The sequence below is a fragment of the Hyla sarda genome, unplaced genomic scaffold (assembly GCF_029499605.1).
Source record: "Hyla sarda isolate aHylSar1 unplaced genomic scaffold, aHylSar1.hap1 scaffold_290, whole genome shotgun sequence".
NCBI lineage: Eukaryota > Metazoa > Chordata > Amphibia > Anura > Hylidae > Hyla > Hyla sarda.
Window position 1 is genome coordinate 101464 of NW_026609608.1, and position 21367 is coordinate 122830.

Here is a 21367-nt window from a genome sequence, read left to right on the forward strand (position 1 = left end):
AGGCTATCCTTCATATAAGATAGAGATAGGTATAAGGCTATCCTTCATATAGGATAGAGATAGGTATAAGGCTATCCTTCATATAAGGGATAGAGATAGGTATAAGGCTATCCTTCATATAGGATAGAGATAGGTATAAGACTATCCTTCATATAAGATAGAGATAGGTATAAGGTTATCCTTCATATAAGATAGAGATAGGTATAAGGATATCCTTCATATAAGATAGGGATAGGTATAAGGCTATCCTTCATATAAGATAGAGATAGGTATAAGGCTATCCTTCATATAAGATAGGGATAGGTATAAGGCTATCCTTCATATAAGATAGAGATAGGTATAAGACTATCCTTCATATAAGATAGAGATAGGTATAAGGCTATCCTTCATATAAGATAGAGATAGGTATAAGGCTATCCTTCATATAAGATAGAGATAGGTATAAGGCTATCCTTCATATAGGATAGAGATAGGTATAAGACTATCCTTCATATAAGATAGATATAGGTATAAGGCTATCCTTCATATAAGATAGAGATAGGTATAAGAATATCCTTCATATAAGATAGAGATAGGTATAAAGCTATCCTTCATATAAGATAGAGATAGGTATAAGGTTATCCTTCATATAAGATAGAGATAGGTATCAGGCTATCCTTCATATAAGATAGAGATAGGTATAAGAATATCCTTCATATAAGATAGAGATAGGTATAAAGCTATCCTTCATATAAGATAGAGATAGGTATAAGGCTATCCTTCATATAAGATAGAGATAGGTATAAGGCTATCCTTCATATAAGATAGAGATAGGTATAAGGCTATCCTTCATATAAGATAGGGATAGGTATAAGGCTATCCTTCATATAAGATAGAGATAGGTATAAGGCTATCCTTCATATAAGATAGAGATAGGTATAAGGCTATCCTTCATATAAGATAGAGATAGGTATAAAGCTATCCTTCATATAAGATAGAGATAGGTATCAGGCTATCCTTCATATAAGATAGAGATAGGTATAAGAATATCCTTCATATAAGATAGAGATAGGTATAAGACTATCCTTCATATAAGATAGAGATAGGTATCAGGCTATCCTTCATATAAGATAGAGATAGGTATAAGACTATCCTTCATATAAGATAGAGATAGGTATCAGGCTATCCTTCATATAAGGCCTCTTTCACACTACAAAATCCTCCGTTTTTAAACATCCGTAAGAAGATCCGTGTGAAAATCAGCTGAAAACGTCAGTAACAAAATCCTATACGTCCGCTAGAAAATCCCATTATAGTCTATGGGATCTTCTAATATCCGTATGAATCCGTTCTAGTCCGTTATTGATAAGTTAGTTTGTTACGGAAGATTTTGTTACTGACGTTTTCAGCTGATTTTCACACGGATCTTCCTACGGATGTTTAAAAACGGAGGATTTTGTAGTGTGAAAGAGGCCTAAGATAGGACCAGGGACTATTGATCGGATCAGATTATTGGGCAGACTAGATGGGCCAAATCTGCCGACACGTTGTATGTTTCTACATCATTATGTATTGTCGCTGTGGATTTACATGTATTTACCCATTTATATGTTGTTGTGCTCTGGAGGGTGAGCGTCTTGCCCCCTCAAGATTTTGTTGTGTGATGTATTTTTTGGAATTATTTTGATTGTTTTGCACTCATTGGCATACAATAAAATATTCTTTCTAACAGATATTGTTGTTGTGATATTTGGGTGTGCATTGTAATATACAGTGCATAGTGTTTTGTGCTTTTTGACTATCTGACCTTTGACCTCTGGTGGCAGTGTGGGGGCACTGCTGGTCGTCTCCTCCTCTTCTCCGTTTCCCACAAAGTAATCGTCCCATATTGGGGGGTGCTGGTCCTCGGTGGCCCCGGCCACGTCCTCTCCGCCATCATCAATTATATCAACGTTATCATCTTCAATCTCAACATCGTCCCTGAAGAGAAGAAGCAAGTCAGGTGCAGCGCCCCCTGTGTCCCCAATGGGCCCTAACAAGGGTCTGTGTCCCTGGCTGCCCAGCTGGGGCGGTGCTGAAGGGCACTGGACTGGGGTGGAGGCAGGTACGAGTATGTGTAACACGCCATGACAGATTCTGGTGTAGGCGAGTGATGCCTGCCACCACTGATTTGGGCCCCACTATGGTGAATAGATACAAGGGCCCATAAAATTGTCACCTCTCTGCGGGCCCCAGGTCCCTCCCCTGCAGTACTCCTCTCTTACCCTCTGTCCAGGTCCTGTGGCTCTAGCTCGGTGACGGGTTGGCCCCGTGTGGGCTCCACCTGGTGGGGTGTACGGGTTGGGCAGCAGACATACTCCACTCCCCGGAACCTCTCCGGATGGCAGGGCAGCAGCATCCCGTAACTGTGCAGGTCCAGGTCCTCAGCTGCGCAGGCCTGGGAGGAGAAGACACCACTGCTTAGTGCTACACAGGACTAATATCCCCCATGTGGGCTCCTCCTGGGACAGGACTGCTCTGCGGATATAAAGGGACATCCCCCAAGGATGATTACAGCTGCCTGGAAAGGGGAGGAGGAGCCGATCCCAGCTACCTGGAGGGGGAGGAGCCGATCCCAGCTACCTGGAGGGGGAGGAGCCGATCCCAGCTACCTGGAGGGGGAGGAGCCGATCCGAGCTACCTGGAGGGGGAGGAGCCGATCCCAGCTACCTGGAGGGGGAGGAGCCGATCCCAGCTACCTGGAGGGGGAGGAGCCGATCCCAGCTACCTGGAGGGGGAGGAGCCGATCCAAGCTACCTGGAGGGGGAGGAGCCGATCCCAGCTACCTGGAGGGGGAGGAGGAGCTGATCACAGCTACCTGGAGGGGGAGGAGGAGCCAATCCAAGCTACCTGGAGGGAGAGGAGCTGATCACAGCTACCTGGAGGGGGAGGAGCCGATCACGGCTACCTGGAGGGGGAGGAGCCGATCCCAGCTACCTGGAGGGGGAGGAGCCGATCCCAGCTACCTGGAGGGGGAGGAGGAGCTGATCACAGCTACCTGGAGGGGGAGGAGCCGATCACAGCTACCTGGAGGGGGAGGAGCCGATCACAGCTACCTGGAGGGGGAGGAGCCGATCCCAGCTACCTGGAGGGGGAGGAGCCGATCCCAGCTACCTGGAGGGGGAGGAGCCGATCCCAGCTACCTGGAGCGGGAGGAGCCGATCACAGCTACCTGGAGGGGGAGGAGCCGATCCCAGCTACCTGGAGGGGGAGGAGCCGATCACAGCTACCTGGAGGGGGAGGAGCCGATCACAGCTACCTGGAGGGGGAGGAGCCAATCCCAGCTACCTGGAGGAGGAGGAGCAGATCACAGCTACCTGGAGGAGGAGGAGCCGATCCCAGCTACCTGGAGGGGGAGGAGCCGATCCCAGCTACCTGGAGGGGGAGGAGCCGATCCCAGCTACCTGGAGGGGGGAGGAGCCGATCACAGCTACCTGGAGGGGGAGGAGCCGATCCCCAGCTACCTGGAGGGGGAGGAGCCGATCACAGCTACCTGGAGGGGGAGGAGGAGCAGAACACAGCTACCTGAAGGAGGAGGAGCAGATCACAGCTACTTGGAGGAGGAGGAGCAGATCACAGCTACTTAGAGGAGGAGGAGCAGATCACAGCTACTTGGAGGAGGAGGAGCCATCCCAGCTACCTGGAGGGGGAGGAGCCAATCCAAGCTACCTGGAGGGAGAGGAGCCAATCCAAGCTACCTGGAGGGAGAGGAGCCAATCCAAGCTACCTGGAGGGGGAGGAGCCGATCCGAGCTACCTGGAGGGGGAGGAGCCGATCCCAGCTACCTGGAAGGGGAGGAGCCGATCCCAGCTACCTGGAGGGGGAGGAGCCGAAAGCTGCTCGGAGGGGGGAGGAGGAGCCGATCACAGCTACCTGGAGGGGGAGGAGGAGCCGATCACAGCTACCTGGAGGGGGAGGAGCCGATCCCAGCTACCTGGAGGGGGAGGAGCCGATCCCAGCTACCTGGAGGGGGAGGTGCCGATTACAGCTGCTCGGAGGGGGAGGAGGAGCCGATCCCAGCTACCTGGAGGGGGAGGAGCCGATAACAGCTGCTCGGAGGGGGAGGAGGATTCGATCCCACCAACCTGGAGGGGGAGGAGCCGATATCAGCTGCTCAGAGGGGGAGGAGGAGCCGATCCCAGCTACCTGGAGGGGGAGAAGGAGCCGATCACAGCTACCTGGAGGGGGAGGAGGAGCCGATCACAGCTGCTCGGAGGGGGAGGAGAATCCGATCCCAGCTGCCTGGAGGGGGAGGAGGAGGCGATCCCAGCTACCTGGAGGGGGAGGAGGAACCGATCATAGCTACCTGGAGGGGGAGGAGGAGCCGACCACAGCTACCTGGAGGGGGAGGAGGAGCCGATCACAGCTACCTGGAGGGGGAGGAGCCGATCCCAGCTACCTGGAGGGGGAGGAGCCGATCCCAGCTACCTGGAGGGGGAGGAGCCGATAGCTGCTCGGAGGGGGGAGGAGGAGCCGATCACAGCTACCTGGAGGGGGAGGAGGAGCCGATCCCAGCTACCTGGAGGGGGAGGAGGAGCCGATCCCAGCTACCTGGAGGGGGAGGAGCCGATCCCAGCTACCTGGAGGGGGAGGAGCCGATCCCAGCTACCTAGAGGGGGAGGTGCCGATTACAGCTGCTCGGAGGGGGAGGAGGAGCCGATCCCAGCTACCTGGAGGGGGAGGAGCCGATCGCAGCTACCTGGAGGGGGAGGAGCCGATAACAGCTGCTCGGAGGGGGAGGAGGATTCGATCCCACCAACCTGGAGGGGGAGGAGCCGATATCAGCTGCTCAGAGGGGGAGGAGGAGCCGATCCCAGCTACCTGGAGGGGGAGAAGGAGCCGATCACAGCTACCTGGAGGGGGAGGAGGAGCCGATCAAAGCTGCTCGGAGGGGGAGGAGAATCCAATCCCAGCTGCATGGAGGGGGAGGAGGAGGCGATCCCAGCTACCTGGAGGGGAGGAGCCGATCCCAGCTACCTGGAGGGGGAGGAGCCGATCCCAGCTACCTGGAGGGGGAGGAGCCGATAGCTGCTCGGAGGGGAACCGATCACAGCTACCTGGAGGGGGAGGAGGAGCCGATCCCAGCTACCTGGAGGGGGAGGAGCCGATCCCAGCTACCTGGAGGGGGAGGAGCCGATCCCAGCTACCTGGAGGGGGAGGTGCCGATTACAGCTGCTCGGAGGGGGAGGAGGAGCCGATCCCAGCTACCTGGAGGGGGAGGAGCCGATCCCAGCTACCTGGAGGGGGAGGAGCCGATAACAGCTGCTCGGAGGGGGAGGAGGATTCGATCCCACCAACCTCGAGGGGGAGGAGCCAATATCAGCTGCTCGGAGGGGGAGGAGGAGCCGATCCCAGCTACCTGGAGGGGGAGGAGCCGATCCCAGCTACCTGGAGGGGGAGGAGCCGATAACAGCTGCTCGGAGGGGGAGGAGGATTCGATCCCACCAACCTGGAGGAGGAGGAGCCAATATCAGCTGCTCAGAGGGGGAGGAGGAGCCGATCCCAGCTACCTGGAGGGGGAGAAGGAGCCGATCACAGCTACCTGGAGGGGGAGGAGGAGCCGATCACAGCTGCTCGGAGGGGGAGGAGAATCCGATCCCAGCTGCCTGGAGGGGGAGGAGGAACCGATCATAGCTACCTGGAGGGGGAGGAGCCAACCACAGCTACCTGGAGGGGGAGGAGGAGCCGACCACAGCTACCTGGAGGGGGAGGAGGAGCCGATCACAGCTACCTGGAGGGGAGGAGGAGCCGATCACAGCTACCTGGAGGGGGAGGAGGAGCCGATCACAGCTACCTGGAGGGGGAGGAGGAGCCGACCACACAGTTACCTGGAAGGGGAGCCGATCACAGTTACCTGGAGGGGGAGCCGATCACAGCTACCTGGAGGGGGAGGAGGAGATGATCACAGCTACCTGGAGGAGGAGCCGATCACAGCTATCTGGAGGGGGAGGAGGAGCCGATCACAGCTACCTGGAGGGGGAGGAGGAGACGATCACAGCTACCTGGAGGAGTAGCCGATCACAGCTACCTGGAGGGGGAGGAGGAGCCGATCACAGCTGCTCGGAGGGGGAGGAGCCAATCACAGCTGCTCGGAGGGGGAGGAGGAGCTGATCCCAGCTACCTGGAGGGGGAGGAGGAGCCGATCCCAGCTACATGGAGGGGGAGGAAGATCCGATCACAGCCGCCCAGAGGGGGAGGAGGTATAGATCACAGCCGCCTGGAAAGGGGAGGAGCAGATCACAGCTGCCTGGAAAGGGGAGGAGGAGCCAATCACAGCCACCTAGAGGGGGAGGAGCCGATCACAGCCGCCCAGAGGGGAAGGATGAGCCAATAACAGCTGTCTGGAGGGGAAGGAGGAGCCGATCACAGCCGCCCAGAGTGGGAGGAGGAGCCGATCACAGCCGCCCAGAGGGGGAGGAGGAGCCGATAACAGCCGCCCAGAGGGGGAGGAGGAGCCAATCACAGCCGTCTGGAAACGGGGGGAGCCAATCACAGCTGCCTGGAGGGGAAGGAGGAGCTGATCACAGCCTCCCAGAGGGGGAGGAGGAGCCCAATCACAGCCACTAAAGGGGGAGGAGGAGCCGATAACAGCCGCCTGGAAACGGGGGGGAGCCGATCACAGCTGCCTGGAGGGGGAGGAGGAGCAGATCACAGCTGCCTGGAAAGGGGAGGAGGAGCCGATCACAGCTGCCTGAAGGGGGAGGAGGAGCCATTCACAGCTGCCTGAAGGGGGAGGAGCCGATCACAGCTGCCTGAAGGGGGAGGAGGAGCCGATCACAGCTGCCTGAAGGGGGAGGAGGAGCCGATAGCAGCTGTTCGGAGGGGGAGCCAATCACAGCCACCTGGAGGGGGAGGAGGTGCCAATCACAGCTGCCTGAAGGGGGAGGAGAAGCCAATCCCAGCTGTCTGAAGGGGGACGATGAGCTGATCACAGTCTCTCCAGAGGGGGAGGAGGAGCCGATCACAGCCACCCAGAAAGGGAGGAGGAGCTAATCACAGTCGCTCTGGAGAGGGAGGAGGAGCAGATCACAGTCGCTCCGGAGAGGGAGGAGGAGCAGATCACAGTCGCTTCGGAGGGGGAGGAGGAGTCGATCACAGTCGCTCCGGAGGGGGAGGAGGAGTCGGTCACAGTCGCTCCGGAGGGGGAGGAGGAGCTGATCACAGCCGCCCGGAGGGGGAGGAGGAGCAGATCACAGTCACTCCGGAGGGGGAGGAGGAGCTGATCACAGTCGCTCCGGATGGAGAGGAGGAGCTAATCAGTCGCTCCGGAGGGGGAGGAGGAGCCAATCACAGTCGCTCCGGAGGGGGAGGAGGAGCCGATCACAGTCGCTCCGGAGGGGGAGGAGGAGCAGATCACAGTCGCTCCGGAGGGGGAGGAGGAGCCGATCACAGTCGCTCCGGAGAGGGAGGAGGAGCTGATCACATTCGCTCCGGAGAGAGAGGAGGAGCTGATCACAGCCACCCGGAGGGGGAGGAGGAGCAGATCACAGTCGCTCCGGAGGGGGAGGAGGAGCTAATCACAGTCGCTCCGGAGGGGGAGGAGGAGCTAATCACAGTCGCTCCGGAGGGAGAGGAGGAGCTAATCACAGTCGCTCCGGAGGGGGAGGAGGAGCCGATCACACTCGCTCCGGAGAGGGAGGAGGAGCCAATCACAGTCGCTCCGGAGGGGGAGGAGGAGCTCCGGAGAGGGAGGAGGAGCCGGAGGAGCTCCGGAGAGGGAGGAGGAGCCAATCACAGTCGCTCCGGAGGGGGAGGTGGAGCCGATCACAGTCGCTCCGGAGAGGGAGGAGGAGCCAATCACAGTCGCTCCGGAGGGGGAGGTGGAGCCAATCACAGTCGCTCCGGAGGGGGAGGTGGAGCCGATCACACTCGCTCTGGAGGGGGAGGAGGAGCCGATCACACTCGCTCTGGAGGGGGAGGAGGAGCCGATCACACTCGCTCCGGAGGGGGAGGTGGAGCCGATAACACAGTCGCTCCGGAGGGGGAGGAGGAGCCGATCACACTCGCTCTGGAGGGGGAGGAGGAGCCGATCACACTCGCTCCGGAGAGGGAGGTGGAGCCGATCACAGTCGCTCTGGAGGGGGAGGAGGAGCCGATCACAGTCGCTCCGGAGGGGGAGGAGGAGCTCCGGAGAGGGAGGAGGAGCCAATCACAGTCGCTCCGGAGGGGGAGGAGGAGCTCCGGAGAGGGAGGAGGAGCCAATCACAGTCGCTCCGGAGGGGGAGGAGGAGCCGATCACACTCGCTCCGGAGAGGGAGGTGGAGCCGATCACAGTCGCTCTGGAGGGGGAGGTGGAGCCGATCACACTCGCTCCGGAGAGGGAGGTGGAGCCGATCACAGTCGCTCCGGAGGGGGAGGAGGAGCCGATCACACTCGCTCCGGAGAGGGAGGTGGAGCCGATCACAGTCGCTCCGGAGGGGGAGGAGGAGCTCCGGAGAGGGAGGAGGAGCCAATCACAGTCGCTCCGGAGGGGGAGGAGGAGCCGATCACACTCGCTCCGGAGAGGGAGGTGGAGCCGATCACAGTCGCTCCGGAGAGGGAGGTGGAGCCGATCACAGTCGCTCCGGAGGGGGAGGTGGAGCCGATAACACAGTCGCTCTGGAGGGGGAGGAGGAGCCGATCACAGTCGCTCCGGAGGGGGAGGTGGAGCCGATAACACAGTCGCTCTGGAGGGGGAGGTGGAGCCGATAACACAGTCGCTCTGGAGGGGGAGGGGCAGCCATATTCCTGTCACATGTGTCACTGCAGGGCAGTAGGTTCTCACCGTGCGGGCCGTCTCATGCCAGTGCTGGTAGCTCTCACACACGTCCATCTGCTCGCGGTGCAGGAAGCGACATTTATCTGGGACCAGCAAAGCGTCACTGACGAACTCATTCACTGCAGAGATGGAGAAAGAGAGACGATAAAGGAGCCGAGGAACATTCTCACACCAACTCTGCTTGCTGTCAATGAAAGTGTCCTTAGAAAGTTACTATAAATTCAATCACGCTAAAGGGGTTCTCCAAATGACAAAAAGATGGCTGACTTCTTCCAGAAACAGCGTGGCGCTATGTCCTCAGGTTGTGTGTGGTATTGCAGTCCCATCAGGGTGAATAGAATTGTAATACCATACACAACCTGAGAACAGTGGTGGCGCTGTTTCTGGAATAAGGCGGCCATGCTTTTATAATTTTGGAGAACCCCTTTAAACCTATATTTTTGGGGATTTTTTATATGACTATTCCTGCAGTTCTCTGTCTGGCCACTAGGCCTGGTCATAATCTGTACAGATGCCCCTGCAGACAACACTCACCCAGGCACAGATACGGCACCACAATATGGAGGCGACGCTTGCATTCAGGTTTTTGCTTCTGACACCAGTTGGTCACGGTCACCGGCTGAGCGGCTTCAGTCACCCCCGTTATCTGCAACTCGGGGTACATCTGTAAGAGGAGGGAGGATGGGAGACATGATGGGGGCTGTAGTACTGTGCCATACTCTCTGACAGTATCACACATAATAGGATTAGATACACAGCTCAGCAGACAGTATCACACATGATAGAATTAGATACAGAGGCTCAGCAGACAGTATCACACATGATAGGATTAGATACACAGCTCAGCAGACAGTATCACACATGATAACATTAGATACACAGCTCAGCAGACAGTATCACACATGATAGGATTAGATACAGAGGCTCAGCAGACAGTATCACACGATAAGATTAGATACAGAGGCTCAGCAGACAGTATCACACATAATAGGATTAGATACACAGCTCAGCAGACAGTATCACACATGATAAGATTAGATACACAGCTCAGCAGACAGTATCACACATGATAGGATTAGATACAGAGGCTCAGCAGACAGTATCACACGATAAGATTAGATACAGAGGCTCAGCAGACAGTATCACACATGATAGGATTAGATACAGAGGCTCAGCAGACAGTATCACACATGATAAGATTAGATACAGAGGCTCAGCAGACAGTATCACAAATGTTAGGATTAGATACATCAGCTCAGTCGACTGTATCACACATGTTGGGATTAGATACATCAGCTCAGTCGACTGTATCACACATGTTAGGATTAGATACATCAGCTCAGTCGACTGTATCACACGTTAGGATTAGATACATCAGCTCAGTCGACTGTATCACACATGTTGGGATTAGATACATCAGCTCAGTCGACTGTATCACACATGTTAGGATTAGATACATCAGCTCAGTCGACTGTATCACCCATGTTAGGATTAGATACATCAGCTCAGTCGACTGTATCACACATGTTGGGATTAGATACATCAGCTCAGTCGACTGTATCACACATGTTGGGATTAGATACATCAGCTCAGTCGACTGTATCACACATGTTAGGATTAGATACATCAGCTCAGTCGACTGTATCACACGTTAAGATTAGATACATCAGCTCAGTCGACTGTATCACACATGTTGGGATTAGATACATCAGCTCAGTCGACTGTATCACACATGTTAGGATTAGATACATCAGCTCAGTCGACTGTATCACCCATGTTAGGATTAGATACATCAGCTCAGTCGACTGTATCACACATGTTGGGATTAGATACATCAGCTCAGTCGACTGTATCACACATGTTGGGATTAGATACATCAGCTCAGTCGACTGTATCACACATGTTGGGATTAGATACATCAGCTCAGTCGACTGTATCACACATGTTGGGATTAGATACATCAGCTCAGTCGACTGTATCACACATGTTGGGATTAGATACATCAGCTCAGTCGACTGTATCACACATGTTAGGATTAGATACATCAGCTCAGTCGACTGTATCACACGTTAGGATTAGATACATCAGCTCAGTCGACTGTATCACACATGTTGGGATTAGATACATCAGCTCAGTCGACTGTATCACACATGTTAGGATTAGATACATCAGCTCAGTCGACTGTATCACCCATGTTAGGATTAGATACATCAGCTCAGTCGACTGTATCACACATGTTGGGATTAGATACATCAGCTCAGTCGACTGTATCACACATGTTGGGATTAGATACATCAGCTCAGTCGACTGTATCACACATGTTGGGATTAGATACATCAGCTCAGTCGACTGTATCACACGTTAGGATTAGATACATCAGCTCAGTCGACTGTATCACACATGTTGGGATTAGATACATCAGCTCAGTCGACTGTATCACACATGTTAGGATTAGATACATCAGCTCAGTCGACTGTATCACACGTTAAGATTAGATACATCAGCTCAGTCGACTGTATCACACATGTTGGGATTAGATACATCAGCTCAGTCGACTGTATCACACATGTTAGGATTAGATACATCAGCTCAGTCGACTGTATCACCCATGTTAGGATTAGATACATCAGCTCAGTCGACTGTATCACACATGTTGGGATTAGATACATCAGCTCAGTCGACTGTATCACACATGTTGGGATTAGATACATCAGCTCAGTCGACTGTATCACACATGTTGGGATTAGATACATCAGCTCAGTCGACTGTATCACACATGTTGGGATTAGATACATCAGCTCAGTCGACTGTATCACACATGTTGGGATTAGATACATCAGCTCAGTCGACTGTATCACACATGTTAGGATTAGATACATCAGCTCAGTCGACTGTATCACACGTTAGGATTAGATACATCAGCTCAGTCGACTGTATCACACATGTTGGGATTAGATACATCAGCTCAGTCGACTGTATCACACATGTTGGGATTAGATACATCAGCTCAGTCGACTGTATCACACATGTTAGGATTAGATACATCAGCTCAGTCGACTGTATCACACGTTAAGATTAGATACATCAGCTCAGTCGACTGTATCACACATGTTGGGATTAGATACATCAGCTCAGTCGACTGTATCACACATGTTAGGATTAGATACATAAGCTCAGTCGACTGTATCACCCATGTTAGGATTAGATACATCAGCTCAGTCGACTGTATCACACATGTTGGGATTAGATACATCAGCTCAGTCGACTGTATCACACATGTTGGGATTAGATACATCAGCTCAGTCGACTGTATCACACATGTTAGGATTAGATACATCAGCTCAGTCGACTGTATCACACGTTAAGATTAGATACATCAGCTCAGTCGACTGTATCACACATGTTGGGATTAGATACATCAGCTCAGTCGACTGTATCACACATGTTAGGATTAGATACATCAGCTCAGTCGACTGTATCACCCATGTTAGGATTAGATACATCAGCTCAGTCGACTGTATCACACATGTTGGGATTAGATACATCAGCTCAGTCGACTGTATCACACATGTTGGGATTAGATACATCAGCTCAGTCGACTGTATCACACATGTTGGGATTAGATACATCAGCTCAGTCGACTGTATCACACATGTTGGGATTAGATACATCAGCTCAGTCGACTGTATCACACATGTTGGGATTAGATACATCAGCTCAGTCGACTGTATCACACATGTTAGGATTAGATACATCAGCTCAGTCGACTGTATCACACGTTAGGATTAGATACATCAGCTCAGTCGACTGTATCACACATGTTGGGATTAGATACATCAGCTCAGTCGACTGTATCACACATGTTAGGATTAGATACATCAGCTCAGTCGACTGTATCACACATGTTGGGATTAGATACATCAGCTCAGTCGACTGTATCACACATGTTGGGATTAGATACATCAGCTCAGTCGACTGTATCACACATGTTAGGATTAGATACATCAGCTCAGTCGACTGTATCACACATGTTAGGATTAGATACATCAGCTCAGTCGACTGTATCACCCATGTTAGGATTAGATACATCAGCTCAGTCGACTGTATCACACATGTTGGGATTAGATACATCAGCTCAGTCGACTGTATCACACATGTTGGGATTAGATACATCAGCTCAGTCGACTGTATCACACATGTTGGGATTAGATACATCAGCTCAGTCGACTGTATCACACATGTTGGGATTAGATACATCAGCTCAGTCGACTGTATCACACATGTTGGGATTAGATACATCAGCTCAGTCGACTGTATCACACATGTTAGGATTAGATACATCAGCTCAGTCGACTGTATCACACGTTAGGATTAGATACATCAGCTCAGTCGACTGTATCACACATGTTGGGATTAGATACATCAGCTCAGTCGACTGTATCACACATGTTAGGATTAGATACATCAGCTCAGTCGACTGTATCACCCATGTTAGGATTAGATACATCAGCTCAGTCGACTGTATCACACATGTTGGGATTAGATACATCAGCTCAGTCGACTGTATCACACATGTTGGGATTAGATACATCAGCTCAGTCGACTGTATCACACATGTTGGGATTAGATACATCAGCTCAGTCGACTGTATCACACGTTAGGATTAGATACATCAGCTCAGTCGACTGTATCACACATGTTGGGATTAGATACATCAGCTCAGTCGACTGTATCACACATGTTAGGATTAGATACATCAGCTCAGTCGACTGTATCACCCATGTTAGGATTAGATACATCAGCTCAGTCGACTGTATCACACATGTTGGGATTAGATACATCAGCTCAGTCGACTGTATCACACATGTTGGGATTAGATACATCAGCTCAGTCGACTGTATCACACATGTTGGGATTAGATACATCAGCTCAGTCGACTGTATCACACATGTTGGGATTAGATACATCAGCTCAGTCGACTGTATCACACATGTTAGGATTAGATACATCAGCTCAGTCGACTGTATCACACATGTTGGGATTAGATACATCAGCTCAGTCGGCTGTATCGCACATGTTAGGATTGGATACACAGCCTTGGCTCGGATACGTTAGCCTAGTCAGGTAGGTATCTCACCTGTCTGCAGTACTGTAGGATTTCCTCATTGCTCCCCGGGCAGCTGGGGACTCTGCGGGGGTCGGACACCCACTCGCCCCTCATCAGGTCCATGTGGAGAGGCACCCGGCCACAGAACAGCGCCAACTGTGGTCGCCATGCTGCGATGCTCTGCGGAGAGAACAGACGCCATTAATCATCACATATCCTCTGTACAGTGTAGTATGACAGTATTATGGCCTCATCCTTATATACAGGACACCTCGGCCCCATCCAGTCTGCATCCCCTGGGGCCCAAGCTCTAGTCTCCAGCCCCTGGGGCACCATCCAATCTCCAGCCCCTATGGCCCAAGCTCCAGCCCCTGGGGCCCCATCCAATCTCCAGCCCCTATGGCCCAAGCTCCAGCACCTGGGGCCCCATCCAGTCTCCAGCCCCTATGGCCCAAGCTCCAGCACCTGGGGCCCCATCCAGTCTCCAGCCCCTATGGCCCAAGCTCCAGCACCTGGGGCCCCATCCAGTCTCCAGCCCCTATGGCCCAAGCTCCAGCCCCTGGGGCCCCATCCAGTCTCCAGCCCCTATGGCCCAAGCTCCAGCCCCTGGGGCCCCATCCAGTCTCCAGCCCCTATGGCCCAAGCTCCAGCCCCTGGGGCCCCATCCAGTCTCCAGCCCCTATGGCCCAAGCTCCAGACCCTGGGGCCCCATCCAGTCTCCAGCCCCTATGGCCCAAGCTCCAGCCCCTGGGGCCCCATCCAGTCTCCAGCCCCTATGGCCCAAGCTCCAGCCCCTGGGGCCCCATCCAGTCTCCAGCCCCTATGGCCCAAGCTCCAGCCCCTGGGGCACCATCCAATCTCCAGCCCCTATGGCCCAAGCTCCAGCCCCTGGGGCCCCATCCAATCTCCAGCCCCTATGGCCCAAGCTCCAGCACCTGGGGCCCCATCCAGTCTCCAGCCCCTATGGCCCAAGCTCCAGCACCTGGGGCCCCATCCAGTCTCCAGCCCCTATGGCCCAAGCTCCAGCACCTGGGGCCCCATCCAGTCTCCAGCCCCTATGGCCCAAGCTCCAGCCCCTGGGGCCCCATCCAGTCTCCAGCCCCTATGGCCCAAGCTCCAGCCCCTGGGGCCCCATCCAGTCTCCAGCCCCTATGGCCCAAGCTCCAGCCCCTGGGGCCCCATCCAGTCTCCAGCCCCTATGGCCCAAGCTCCAGACCTTGGGGCCCCATCCAGTCTCCAGCCCCTATGGCCCAAGCTCCAGCCCCTGGGGCCCCATCCAGTCTCCAGCCCCTATGGCCCAAGCTCCAGCCCCTGGGGCCCCATCCAGTCTCCAGCCCCTATGGCCCAAGCTCCAGCCCCTGGGGCCCCATCCAGTCTCCAGCCCCTATGGCCCAAGCTCCCAGCTTCACCCACAGGGTATAAGCATCATATGGCGTCACAGCCGCAGCCCCTCAATCTGATGCCGATCTACGTCTGTGAGCGGAATCGTGTGCACGGATAGAAATTGGAAACATGAAAATAATGATTATTGCAGATTAGATACGGATGGCGGTGACCCAGATACGGTGGGGCGGTATTATAGGAAACAATCATTATAAAGTGTTATATAACAGGAGCAACAACCCCCCGCGCCAGTAATGATATTTACACGTTCACATATGACTAATCATGAAAATGCTGTATTTTTATGGCACTATTCTATAGGTACTATATGGCACTATTCTATAGGCACTATATGGCACTATTCTATAGGTACTATATGGCACTATTCTATAGGTACTATATGGCACTATTCTATAGGTACTATATGGCGCTATTCTATAGGCACTATTCTATAGGTACTATATGGCACTATTCTATAGGTACTATATGGCACTATTCTATAGGCACTATATGGCACTATTCTATAGGTACTATATGGCACTATTCTATAGGCACTATATGGCACTATTCTATAGGTACTATATGGCGCTATTCTATAGGCACTATTCTATAGGCACTATATGGCACTATTCTATAGGTAACATACAGCACTATTCTATAGGTACTATATGACACTATTCTATAGGTACTATATGGCACTATTCCATAGGTACTATATGGCACTATTCTATAGGTACTATATGGCACTATTCTATAGGTACTATATGGCGCTATTCTATAGACACTATTCTACAGGTACTATATGGCACTATTCTATAGGTACTATATGGCACTATTCTATAGGCACAATATGGCACTATTCTATAGGTACTATATGGCGCTATTCTATAGGTACTATATGGCACTATTCTATAGGTACTATATGGCGCTATTCTATAGTCACTATTCTATAGGTACCATATGGCACTATTCTACATGTACTATACGGCACTATTCTATAGGTACTATATGGTGCTATTCTATAGGCACTATTCTATGGGTACTATATGGCACTATTCCATAGGTACTATATGGCACTATTCTATAGGTACTATATGGCACTATTCTATAGGTACTATATGGCGCTATTCTATAGACACTATTCTATAGGTACTATATGGCACTATTCTATAGGTACTATACGGCACTATTCTATAGGTACTATATGGCACTATTCTATAGGCACTATATGGCACTATTCTATAGGCACTATATGGCACTATTCTATAGGCATTATATGGCCCTATTCTATAGGCACTATTCTATAGGCACTATGAGTTGCTATATGGCACCATTCTATATGCACTATATTGCCATATTCTATAGGCACAATATGGCACCATTCTATATGTACTATAAGGCACCATTCTATAGGCACAATATGGCCCTATTCTATAGGCATTGTATGGCACCATTCTATATGTACTATATGGCACCATTCTATAGGCACCATATGGCCCTATTCTATAGGCATTATATGACACTATTCTATAGGCACTATATTGCACCATTCTATAGGCACCATATGGCCCTATTCTATAGGCATTATATGACACTATTCTATAGGCACTATATGACACTATTCTATATGTACTATATGGCACCATTCTATAGGCACAATATGGCCCTATTCTATAGGCATTATATGACACTATTCCATAGGCACTATTTTGTAGGCACTATTCCATAGGCACTATTATATAAGCACTATTCTATAGGCACTATTCTACGGGCAATATTCTATAGGCACTATTCTGTAGGCACTATATGACACTATTCTATAGGCACTATATGAAACTATTCTATAGGCACTATATGACACTATTCTATAGGCACTATATGACACTATTCTATGGGCACTATATGACACTATTCTATAGGCACTATATGAAACTATTCTATAGGCACTATATGACACTATTCTATAGGCACTATATGAAACTATTCTATAGGCACTATATGACACTATTCTATAGGCACTATTTTGTAGGCACTATTCTATAGGCACTATTATATAAGCACTATTCTGTAGGCACTATATGGCACTATTTTGTAGGCACTATTCTACGGGCAATATTCTATAGGCACTATTCTGTAGGCACTATATGACACTATTCTATGGGCACTATATGAAACTATTCTATAGGCACTATATTACAATATTCTATGGGCACTATATGACAATATTCTATGGGCACTATATGAAACTATTCTATAGGCACTATATGACACTATTCTATGGGCACTATATGACACTATTCTATGGGCACTATATGAAACTATTCTATAGGGACTATATGACACTATTCTATGGGCACTATATGACACTATTCTATAGGCACTATATGACACTATTCTATGGGCACTATATGAAACTATTCTATAGGGACTATATGACACTATTCTATGGGCACTATATGAAACTATTATATAGGCACTATATGACACTATTCTATGGGCAGTATTTTGTAGGCACTATTCTGTAGGCACTATATGACACTATTCTATAGGCACTATATGACACTATTCTATGGGCACTATATGGCACTACTCTATGGGCATTATATGGCACTATTCTATAGGCACTATATGGCACTAGTCTATAGGCACTATCTGGCACTATTCTATGGGCACTTTTCTATAGGCACTATATGGCACTACTCTATGGGCATTATATGGCACTATTCTATGGGCCCTACATGACAATATTCTATAGGCACTATATGGCAATATTCTGTAGACACTATATGACACTATTCTATGGGCACTATATGAAACTATTCTATAGGCACTATATGACAATATTCTATGGGCACTATATGAAACTATTCTATAGGCACTATATGACACTATTCTATGGGCACTATATGAAACTATTCTATAGGGACTATATGACACTATTCTATGGGCACTATATGACACTATTCTATAGGCACTATATGACACTATTCTATGGGCACTATATGAAACTATTCTATAGGCACTATATGACACTATTCTATGGGCACTATATGAAACTATTCTATAGGGACTATATGATACTATTCTATGGGCACTATATGAAACTATTATATAGGCACTATATGACACTATTCTATGGGCAGTATTTTGTAGGCACTATTCTGTAGGCACTATATGACACTATTCTATAGGCACTATATGACACTATTCTATGGGCACTATATGGCACTACTCTATGGGCATTATATGGCACTATTCTATAGGCACTATATGGCACTAGTCTATAGGCACTATCTGGCACTATTCTATGGGCACTTTTCTATAGGCACTATATGGCACTACTCTATGGGCATTATATGGCACTATTCTATGGGCCCTACATGACAATATTCTATAGGCACTATATGGCAATATTCTGTAGACACTATATGACACTATTCTATGGGCACTATATGCATCAAAAACAGCTTATATTAGCATGGTCTGCAATGGCAAGAGATACTCCTGCACTTGTGTCCGTTGCAATGGGTGATCCCCAGCATAATATGCATACAATGGAGGACGCCTGCAGACAATCATAAGTACCACAATGGCCTCCTACACCAGATAAACGTGTGGATGCATGAACTTTAAACAACTACATCGATGTGGTCTGAAATGGCAGATGATCCTCAACCCCAAGTGCAGCTGTTCACTTTGAGCTGGGGTGGAGGTCCTGCACTTGTGCACCACAATATAGGTGAGTATCTCTTGCCATTGCAGACCACGTTAATGTAAGCTGTTTAATGTCTAAAGTTTATAATAATGCCCCTTTTATCATACTGGGTAGCCTTAAAGGGGTACTCCGCTGCTTACACATCTTATCCCCTATCCAAAGGATAGGGCATAAGATGCTTGATCGCGGGAGTCCCACCGCTGGGGACCCCCGTGATCTTGCACGCGGCACCCTGTTTGTAATCAGTCCCCGGAGTGTGTTTGCTCCGGTTCCGATTACCGGCGACCGCAGGGCCGACGGCGTGTGACATCACGCCTCTGCCCCCATGTGACGTCATGCTCCGCCCATCAATGCAAGCCCCCTACAGCTGTCACGCCCCCTCCCATAGGCTTGCATTGAGGGGCGGAGCGTGACGTCACATGCTGTCGGCCCTGTGGTCGCCAGTAATCAGACCCAGAGCGAACATGCTCCGGGGACTGATTACAAACTGGGTGCCGCGTGCAAGATCACGGGGGTCCCCAGCTGCGGGACTCCCGCGATCAAGCATCTTATCCCCTATCCTTTGGATAGGGGACAAGATGTATAAGCACCGGAGAACCCCTTTAAGGCTTCACCTGTGAGGCCGGCACTATATTAGCCACCCAGGGTGGGGCTTGTAGCCTGTCTCCCCCTCCCATTGTATGTGATCAGCCACACTGGAGGGAACCTGGGAGCAGTCTACAAGTCGGACCTGATGCTGCTGTAATTTGGTTCCTGGTTTTGCTTATCCGGCACAGGTAGGTTAGTGTTAGGTCCTTGGTGTTGGTGTGCGGGCTCAGGTAGGTTAGTGTTAGGTCCTTGGTGGTGGTGTGCGGGCTCAGGTAGGTTAGTGTTAGGTCCTTGGTGGTGGTGTGCGGGCTCAGGTAGGTCCTTCATATAAGGATACTCTGGCGAACCATTTTACATCAGTATTGAGGGTTAATGTCATTGTTACATCCACCAGAGCAGTGACTTATATTGTGGTGCACAAGTGCAGGACCTCCACTCCGGTATAAATGCACAACTGCACTTGGGGTTGAGGATCATCTGCCATTTAAGACCACATCGGTTAGTATGGGCACTATATGACACTATTCTGTAGGCACTATATGACAGTATTATGTAGGCACTATATGACAATATTCTGTAGGCACTATATGACACTATTCTATGGGCACTATATGACACTATTATGTAGGCACTATATGACACTATTCTGTAGGCACTATATTACACTATTCTGTAGGCACTATATGACACTATTCTATGGGCACTATATGACACTATTCTATGGGCACTATATGACACTATTCTATGGGCACTATATGACACTATTCTGTAGGCACTATATTACACTATTCTGTAGGCACTATATGACACTATTCTATGGGCACTATATGATACTATTCTATGGGCACTATATGACACTATTCTATGGGCACTATATGACACTATTCTGTAGGCACTATATGACAATATTCTATGGGCACTATATGACACTATTCTATGGGCACTATATGACACTATTCTGTAGGCACTATATGACAGTATTATGTAGGCACTATATGACACTATTCTGTAGGCACTATATGACACTATTCTGTAGGCACTATATGACACTATTCTGTAGGCACTATATGACACTATTCTGTAGGCACTATATGACACTATTCTATGGGCACTATATGACACTATTCTGTAGGCACTATATGACACTATTCTATGGGCACTATATGACACTATTCTATGGGCACTATATGACACTATTCTATGGGCACTATATTACACTATTCTATGGGCACTATATTACACTATTCTATGGGCACTATATTACACTATTCTATGGGCACTATATGACACTATTCTATGGGCACTATATGACACTATTCTATGGGCACTATATTACACTATTCTATGGGCACTATATGACACTATTCTATAGGCACTATATGACACTATTCTATGGGCACTATATGACACTATTCTATGGGCACTATATTACACTATTCTATGGGCACTATATTACACTATTCTATGGGCACTATATTACACTATTCTATAGGTACTATATGACACTATTCTATGGGCACTATATTACACTATTCTATGGGCACTATATTACACTATTCTATGGGCACTATATGACACTATTCTATGGGCACTATATTACACTATTCTATGGGCACTATATTACACTATTCTATATGACAATATTCTGTAGGCACTATATGACAATATTCTGTAGGCACTATATTACACTATTCTATGGGCACTATATGACACTATTCTATGGGCACTATATTACACTATTCTATATGACAATATTCTGTAGGCACTATATTACACTATTCTATGGGCACTATATGAC

General features: G+C 49.9%; 1 protein-coding gene across 2 annotated transcripts in view; it reads right to left on the reverse strand.

The window, feature by feature from the left end:
• Positions 1 to 21367, reverse strand: part of APLP1 (amyloid beta precursor like protein 1) — a 144935-nt gene that overhangs the window by 77604 nt on the left and 45964 nt on the right. For both annotated transcript variants that reach the window (XM_056553375.1, XM_056553374.1), the window contains exons 2-6: positions 13914 to 14063; positions 9311 to 9440; positions 8783 to 8895; positions 2244 to 2416; positions 1787 to 1959 (exon numbers count right to left, since the gene is read on the reverse strand). In XM_056553375.1, coding sequence (XP_056409350.1) covers positions 1787 to 1959; positions 2244 to 2416; positions 8783 to 8895; positions 9311 to 9440; positions 13914 to 14063 — 739 coding nt within the window. The remainder of the gene's footprint in view (positions 1 to 1786; positions 1960 to 2243; positions 2417 to 8782; positions 8896 to 9310; positions 9441 to 13913; positions 14064 to 21367) is intronic.